Source organism: Ptychodera flava, chromosome 1 (assembly GCF_041260155.1).
Source record: "Ptychodera flava strain L36383 chromosome 1, AS_Pfla_20210202, whole genome shotgun sequence".
Taxonomy (NCBI): Eukaryota; Metazoa; Hemichordata; class Enteropneusta; family Ptychoderidae; genus Ptychodera; species Ptychodera flava.
Genome location: NC_091928.1, coordinates 47604914 through 47614143, shown reverse-complemented (window position 1 = coordinate 47614143; position 9230 = coordinate 47604914). Strand labels below are relative to the sequence as shown.

At 39.8% G+C, this 9230-nt stretch overlaps 1 protein-coding gene across 1 annotated transcript; it reads right to left on the bottom strand.

Moving 5' to 3' along the window:
- Window positions 1-7980: 7980 nt before the first annotated feature.
- Window positions 7981-8829, bottom strand: LOC139145257 (tripartite motif-containing protein 3-like). The gene has a single exon (XM_070716301.1). The coding sequence runs from the start codon at window positions 8827-8829 to the stop codon at window positions 7981-7983; it is 849 nt and encodes a 282-aa protein (XP_070572402.1).
- Window positions 8830-9230: the final 401 nt, after the last annotated feature.

Genomic DNA, 9230 nt, shown 5'->3' with positions numbered 1-9230 from the left:
CAGGGTTACATGATTATTAGAAGGAGCAATTTGCAGAAACTTACAAAGAAATTTGAATCTGGGACGAGAGGTTTCCTCCACTGTCAGCGAAAGAAGAAACGTCATTAAATGTTTACGGTTTCCATTTTCCTGGGTTTGAATCATAGGACTTGCCCCATAAACACATGTTCTGTCTTCGGGATACTTTGAGAAGAGGATGTGTACATTTTGTTATATCTGATATATGATCTGGTCGAACAGCGACCTAGCAGCCGATATAGCTCCGAAGTTTTTCTATGAAATAAGAAAACCTGCACTAATTTAAACGTCATTAAATTGGGGCATCCGTGAGATAATACATATTGAATTTCATAGGTGTAAGATCGATGCTATCAGAGGAAACATTTTTTGACCAAAATGATAAAACTAGACCAAACAATTAGCAAATTTCAAATTGATATATGCAAATATCATACTAATTTTAACATATGGGAATGTCTATGAATCTACAATCGAATTTGAATGATGTTAGATCAACTGTGCAAAGATAATGTTTTGACACAAATGATACAATTAACTCCAATTATTTGCATATGCAAATGTCATTATAATTTGAACAAACTCAATGAGGTCAGCCCTTGCAACATGCAAACCTTATTTAATTGCCAATTTGCAGTTTCAAAGAAAAAATCGAAAAACATGAGCAAACAGTTGGAGAAACCTTTGGCAAAACTCTACAATATGCAAATTTCATGCGCATTATCATAAGATTTAATAAGGGTATCAGGAGGACGCAACATTTCAAATAAATCTCAAAACTTTCAGACCAGCAGTATCGAGAAAGGGATGTTATTCTATAAAAGAGAAAATTAGCCTCCAAATTGTTCATATGCAAATTTCATCACAATTTGAACAAAGCTGAATGATGTTATCCTTTGCACCTTGCAACTCAGGTTTGACTGCTGTAGGGGAACTCTTTCAGAGAAGAGGACTTTCAAGTAAAATTGAGCGAAATATTAAAACATTCACATATTCTAAGTAACATTCAAATTTTACAATAATTTTCATCAAACAGAATCAGAGCATCCATTTAAAGTTACGAAATTAAATTTGAAAGGTGTTAGAACAGTGCTATGAGAAGATGTCAGCCCAAACAAATTGCCTATACAAATTTTCTCACCATTTAGGCAATTTCAAGTTTGACCATTCTGAGTGACCTGTTGACCGCATATGAAATATTTCTTAGCAGTGGTTTAGAGAAGAAGTGCAAGGTTGTTTGCAGGTGGTGGATGCTCCTAAATGACAATGGACAATCGACCCTTCTGAATAGTTCCTTGTAACCGACAGTGGAGCTAATAATGGTAAAAAATAAATAAGCATCAAAAGAAGTGTATTCAATCAACAAAATGGGACTTTTTGAAATCGAAAAATTGCAGTTTGTTTGCCTGGCTACAATCAATGCGAAATATTGGTAATTGTCACGTGTTTTACCTTTGTTCTTTGTTCTGGGTCACCTATAAATATGAGGACGACAGTTCTGAATTTGTTCGAACTGCATGTTTAACAAACTCGAACAATCAGAACATGAGATCTGCTAGGGCAAATGCAAAGCAATTATACAAATGATCGGCACTCAGTTCTTGAGTCCGATAATAGCATATATTGTTACATCCCTTTTCCTTTTAAAGAGAACTAAAGAGAAAACTAATGTTCTTTAGGTTCTGAATTTAAAGTCCTCGAAATCATGGCATGCAAAACTGTAAACTTCAACTACAGTCTATTTCTCAACAAAATCATTCAGATGTTGAGGTCTTCTGATGATTCTTCAAGATCGAGTGGTTTTAACCGGAGCTTGCTGGCTGTTTCGCCTTGTACTTTCCAACTGTTGTTATCCAACGTTTCTTGAGATGGCTGCAAATACATGGATATGTCTTTCTGTTTACCTGGTCCACTAGTATCTACCGGTCTTTCTGTGGCATCTGAATCTACTGTACTGGGTACATATTTCTCCCAGGGTTTCATCAAATGTCTGCGAATACGGTGTTATGTTCTTTCATCCTAAATTGTCACTTCAAACGATCGTATATTGACGTGTTTGATGACTTCTGCTTTCTTCCAATCTTTCTGATTCGTTCTGTCTGGTATTATTCTGACTACGTCTTCTGGTTGTAGAGGTTGTAGATCTTTTGCTCCTCTATTATATTAGTAGGCTTGTCTAGCTTAACTCTTCTTAGTCTATTTTGCTGCCTTCTTTACTGCAGTAACAGCTGGTGTGAGAAGTTTGTTTGTAGTTGGCAGCAACGTCTTTGTTCTTCTGCTCATACGTCTCTGAACAGGACTGGTATCCATACCCATTCTGTATCACAGATATCAGAATCTGTAGGTTCTTGTCATCCTGCGTATGTTGTTGTATATCTCGACATCTCGGTTCTGAGATTGATAAACTCTGTACCATGTTGACTGTCTCTAGATCTGCTTGCAAACTATCTGGTGGCTCATTTGTCAAATACGCATGGCTCAAGGTATCTTCAAGTTGCATCTGCCTGCCTGGGCGGTATATCAGGTTAACATCATACTGTTGTAATCTCTTGTAATTGGTCTGCCGTAAGTGTACCGATGGTATCTTTTCATTCCAGACACAGCAACAGGTAGCTCCTTAATCTGGGCATACCTGGTCTCTGTGTCCATAAGGGCACGACTCGCAAATGCTACTGGTTGGTCATTCTGAATCAATGCTGCTCCTAATCCTGTTTCTGAGGCATCTGTTTGCAGGACTAGATCCCCTTTCTGGTCATAATATCTCACCACAGGATGTGCAGCAACGAGTTACTGAACTTCTTCATCTGATTTATGAGGGATATTTAACCAACACCACTCACTGTCCTTGAAGGTCAGTTTTCTCAGCAGATCGCATACTTCACTTAGCTTTGGTAAAAGCTTTCTCAAGTAGTTGACAAATCCAATAAATCTCTGGATTCCAGTAACATCTGTTGGCTTTGGCATCTTTGTTCAGTTTCAAGTTTCGCTCTCGACATCTCTCCATGGAAGCTCTTAAACTCTTAGCATGATCTGCAATAGCTTCTTCAACAGTGTATCCTACACTATAGAGTAGTATGTCACCTTCTATTGACTTTGTACGTGTCAGACCTTCAATGCCTCGGTCCTGTCTCTGCTGAAACTCTTGAGGAGCCGTAGAAATACCAATAGGCATGCGCAGCCACCAGACCTTGCAAAATTATGTGTTGAAAGTTGTCAGATATGACCTTTCTTCATCGAGCTGCACATGCCCAAATCCATTGTTGGCATCGAGGACAATGAATACATTTGCCTTTCCCAAGTCTGGCAATACCTCACCTATGGTTTGTAATGGGTAGTGGCTGTTCTTTAGGACTTTGTTCAAATCTCTGGGATCAATGCAGACTCTCATCTTCCCTGGCTTGAGAACTGTCAATAAGCTTGATACCCAAGAGGTTGGCTTTCTAACTGGTCCTATGATATCATTTAGTCACTCTGTTAAAGCCCCAGTATTTGTAACTTTTAACCTTTTTTTATGTTCGAAATTACATATTATTCTCTTACTGCCATCGTGAAATGCTGTTCAGTAAAGAAATAAGCCAAATTTGTGCTCCTGTAGTGACATACAAACGCTAAATATTGCCCGATCGAGTTGGATTGCCGCGCTGGTTTGTTGACAACTTGTAGGCTGTGCACGTGATCGAGAACGCCGATACTGATGACATCATCGAGCCTGCAACATTCCTGGGGCCTTGCCATGCCACGCCACAGCCACACTGCACTGCCATGGTCGCCGGCTGAATGACCTGCGAATGGTTTTATTTGTTCTTCTCCGTTCAAATACGTACTGCTACTGTGTTTCAGAGGATACAGAACTTTGGCAGAGGAGGCCGACATTCTATTCTGGTACAGTGTGCGTTACATACGGATTATTCAAACTGCAGACGGCAGTGCACCGATGCGCACCGTGCAGTTGGTCACTCAGAACTCCGGGTACCGATGTAAAATCAAGACGACACTATATACACTTGGCTCACTTCTGTAGGCAAATAGCTATCAAAATTGAGTAACTTGAAGTAATAAATTTCAGCTGATTGTCGCTTTAGCGGCAAGGTGATTGCGAAATCGAAGCATCATAGTTTGGCAATGTAAGGTAGGCTGTCGAATGCAGTGAACGCGATGGCCTTTGCAGCAAGTAAGGGAACCGTCAGTATTTACGACTGGGGGTCATTCAAAATTGAAAGTTATAAGGGGATGCTCAAAATGTTTTTTCTTTGTCTTACTCTGTCCTCAATGACATAATGATTAGTTTATTATATATATTTTACTCTGATACATATTAAATAAAAAGAAATAAATACTCTAACAGTACAAATAAATATCAACTAAATGAAGCAAGGCAAAAAACTACAAGTAGGTGCTACTACTAGTAATACTTATTATGAAAGAGAAGATAGTGACGATGAGAATGATATCGTTGTTCATGTACGCAATGGCACCAGCGACAGTAAAGATGAAGATCAACAGTGGTGATGATGATGTCACACAGTAGTTTTCTGCAGTCGTTACCAGGGTTGAAAGGAGAGGCTGGGTCATGGAGAAATGTTCTCGACAGATATCACTATAAGTGCACAGGATCTAGGACAAAACTGAACTGTTGTGAATTCATCCTTTATATTATCATAGAAATGTATATTTTATTTGACTTGAGTTCAACAACCATTTGGACATTTAACCATACCATAATGACATGCTACCCATCCAAATTTAACAATACTACATGGTCGGAGACTGCTTATTAGGTGAGCTTTTATATCTACATATTGTTACATGGGCTCAGGTAAGCCAAACTTTCTGTTAGAGAGGGGGTTACTCAAAGAAGTCAGGGTTGGCTGGGGTGTGACTCAAAATTTCGGAGTTTGTAATGTAATTCCTCCGACCCCCAGATCGTAAATAATGACGGCTCCCTAAACAGCTGTGAACGCCTGAGTCAAAACGATCGGGACCAGTATACGCACTGCTGTAACTCAGCGAAAATTTAGAAAAAACAATGGAGCTCCTGCTAAGAAATTTACAGACTTTTGGCTCTTGATGCATCAGTTACTGAGCTTTTATACTGGTAAAAAGGCATTCTGAATACGGCGGTAAATTTCCACCCAAACGCGAAAGGATAACACGCGGGCATTCTGCAATGGACGTTGTCAATTTTACCTTGCTGCAGGCCCCACACCAATCTCGGCCCGGCCCCGCTGCACTTGTACAGTTTGCTACCTCCATGTAGTACAGCCTTACATGACTAGTAGCCGGCCAAACACACAAAAAACAACGTCGCAGTGTAAAATCCGTAGGTCAGAACCGTTGATCATAATTTTTCAGAACCAGTGATGTTTAAAAGTTTTGTATTGATCACTTCATTTAGGTTATGTGAATGACTTTCTCATCGAGCTGCGTCTATAATTGTCCCGGGCATTGTCCATGCAAATTTGGGACTTGCCTTAGCTCCCTCCGATCGTCTGTAGACTACGGCCAAACTCACAGTCCTGAGCAAATTGTACAGTTGTGAAAGTCAGATATATGTATCATGAATTTTATGCAAAAATATATAAACAACAGAATCAAACCAGGAGGTTAGTTTGCTGTCGGGCCGGGTGCGCAGGGGACGACTTTGCAGTGAGGCCGGGATCTCTCTTGTGTTCGAACTTCTAAGCTTACAATGCCTGGAGCGCCATCGCATCGCAGCTAGCCGATATAATTGTACTACTGTAGTCCTTGTGAGGATTAGATACCCGTTACGTTCGATACTTTTTGAAATACTTTTAAATTTAGTAAGTAAGACTTTTGTACTGCATTCAAGATATGATTTTTCCTTTCTGAGCGTTTTCAATTACGCCGTACGGCAACGATATGCGAAGTTGATAGGCTGTGTTGCCTGCAGCGTAGCCTGGCCGTACACAAAACTTCGTTTGAGTAGACGAGCAGAATCAGTCCCGTCATTTATTTTCAACGAAATTTTCATTATACTCCATAATGGAAGAAACGACTAGTTCAATGATTACAATGGTGAAGTGTTGAATTTTATTCACATATGTTTTTCTCTCTCAATTCATTCAGCAAACTTGATCTCCGTACCATCGGTCACAACGTGCAGTGCCTTTCATGAAGCTTACAATCGACTGTCTCCGTCGTTAGTTTAGCTGTTCAAGACGTTTGTTTGCACGGCTCATTATAGTCGGAACAATCTGTAAACAATTACATATTTATATTTTTCCGGTATTTCACCCAACTTTCGCGCGTTTTTAGCTCAGTCTCCAGTTTCGATGGACCAGACCTTTTCGAAGAGCGTATGGTTTCTACGGACGCCACAGTAAAACTTGCGTAGATGTGGTTGAGCATGCGCGGTGGTGTGATTACGTTTCGTTTCGTGTGTCAACAAAGCTGACTTCTGGTCCGGACAAGAAGTCATTTTTTACTCCTTTTACTGTTAATTGTGAGGCGGGCTGGGCATGCAAACCATGCGATTCAGTATTAATTATGGTCTACTTTCACATACTGAGGATGTCATTTAATCAAAAATATGAAAAAAATTGTTAAAAGTTACAAATACTGGGGCTTTAAGCTCATCTTTCAGCTGGTCTTTTATGGCAACTGGTATCTTTCTTGGAGGATGGACAACTGAGGTGACATTGGGGTCCACTTCTAAATAGTACTGCCCTTCTTGCGAAACCCGTGCCTTTCAAACACATCTGGATACTCCTTGACAAGTTGTTTTTGCAGTGATTGGTTTTATGCTATCCCTTTTGACCCGTGGCTAATTTGACAAAACCAGTAGTATCTGGTCATGCAGGATCTTTACTAGTCCAATCTGCTGTATGGCTCTGCTGCAAAGCAATGGGATGTTTGCATCGTCCTCCACAACTACTCTGTTAACTTGTAGTTGTCGAAATTACCAAGCTTGGTCACTGGTATAATGTTGCAAGTTGCACCTAAATCTAGCAGGAACTTTGTTGGCTGCTTATCAATTAACATAGTTGTAAAAATCTGCTTCTGAAAAGGGCTTTTAGTTACACTGTTGACTTGTACCTCTTCTGGTGATAGTGTTACCGATTGTATTTCTTCATATTCTTCAGTGGCTACTATCATGTATAGTATGCACTTTTCTGTTTCTACTGCATACACTGCGATGCAAAATGGTTTGCCTTTTTTGCAGTAATGACACTGCTTGCCATATGCTGGGCATTTCTCTTTATCTTTTCTCTGACATTTCCCCCAATACTTGCATGCTTTGCCTTGTTCTGGCTTCTTGCTAGTCTCTTGTGACTTTGTCATCTTCTGTTTCACGGCATGGATTTCTGCCAGAACTTCTACAGTCTTTATGCTTTCCTCCGACAGTTCTGCCACACGGCAAATTTGCAGGTTGCTAAGTTTTTTTAAATCAGTGACATACTTGTCCAACTTCTCAGTGACTTCTTGGCTTTGACTGAAAAATGTATAGCATTCTATAGTTTTGTTCTTCTTTGGGTTGCAGTAATTGTCAATTGCTCTGACAAGATCTCCAAGTTTGCGATCTTTTTATTCACTGTCAAACTTCGTCAAACTTCATTGTTTCTCTCTAGCCTTTCTTCCAATAAGGTATGGAAACAGTAAATGCGGTCTTCTTTGACTTCTGATTGTATACCGGTTGTTGTACTTGGCCTTCAGCTAAGGTACTAGTAAAGTTGTTGTTTTCAAAAATTCCATGGTATGACCATTCAGTTGAGAGCAGAGAGAGATAATGTCAATGTCTGATCTTCGTAATCTTCTTCGATCTTCGTAAATTTTTGTTAAATGGGCTTCCAAAGGTATTGGGATTCTATTTTCCCGTTCAGCCAAATATCAGATGATTCTTCCCTTACTCAACATCGGTAGTAGTACTCACTGTCTTCAGCGATGATGTCCTGTTTCCTGTTGATAGTTCCTTTCTGATGACTTTTTTGTGAATTGACCACGTCATGTTGGTGGATCTGGAACCTTAGAAAAAACTGCAATTTCGTTGCCACCCCAGCCTATTGCTATTCTATCACCCGTAGCGGTCACTGCTATGTACTGAGGGTGACTTATGTCACGTTTGAATAGATTACAGATCCACTTTCCGTCACTACTCCACTTTACAATTCGATCATTTTCGCTGTCACATAGATAAACATTATCATCTTGATCGAGATCAATGTCGCGTGCCCATCGCAGTTGACCATCGCCTTTACCAAGACTGCCATATTTATACTTGTACTTCAGGTCAATATCAAAACACTTGATGCAGTGATTGAAAGAGTCAGATACCATGATGGCATCCTGACTGTTGACAGCAACGAAGTAAGGGTAGCTGAATTGTGATCGCCCATGTTGACTACCAACCTTTGCGATATACTGTCCATCCAGGCTGTACATGAGGAGTCGGTGACCATTGACGTCTGTGACCAGAACATATGTCTTCACAAGGGCTATGCACCAGGGTTTCGTGTCATGAGGCAGAGTGATTATAGAGCTAATTTCATTTCTTTGATCACAAACGACAATTTGCAAATTACTATCATCAAGTATGAAGTACAGGTTGTCCTGAGAGACAGCTACTGACTGTGGCTGGAATGGCTTGGCAAACCGACCACTAAAACTTCCGAGCACGTTTTCACGTGCGTATTCTTGGTTGAGTATCTGTACGATGTTATTGCCCTTGTCACATACTATAAGTCGATCCTTGTGGAAAGCTAAGCCTTTGGTGTTGTTGAACTTGTGTTCAGTCTTTGGACTCTGGCTGCCAAGCATGATCTTTGTCCATTTTTCTGGAATGCCAAAGAACATCACAGACTCAGTGTTAATTTACACAAGGAAAATGTAAGCAATTCAAATCATTCCCTAGGTTATGCATAAAAATGACAATCTTTGTTGAAAACCGATGATGAAAAGCTAACCCACGTTTTTACTTTTTTACTGCATTCTGCTTTTTACAAAATGTCTTAATAATATCATGAAAATCAACATACGCAAATTCAATGATCATTTTAATGAATCTAAACGTGGCCATCTCCCGGAATCTCACACATAATATGAAAGATATTAGTAAAGCATGATTTGGATGAAGCAGTTGCGATTCATCTCTGAGAAACTCATTGGAAATATGAAAAACAACCGTTGTTTTAGCTAAAATTTGGAAGATTTGCCTTAACCTTACATATATAAATCTCATCATTATTAAGACAAAT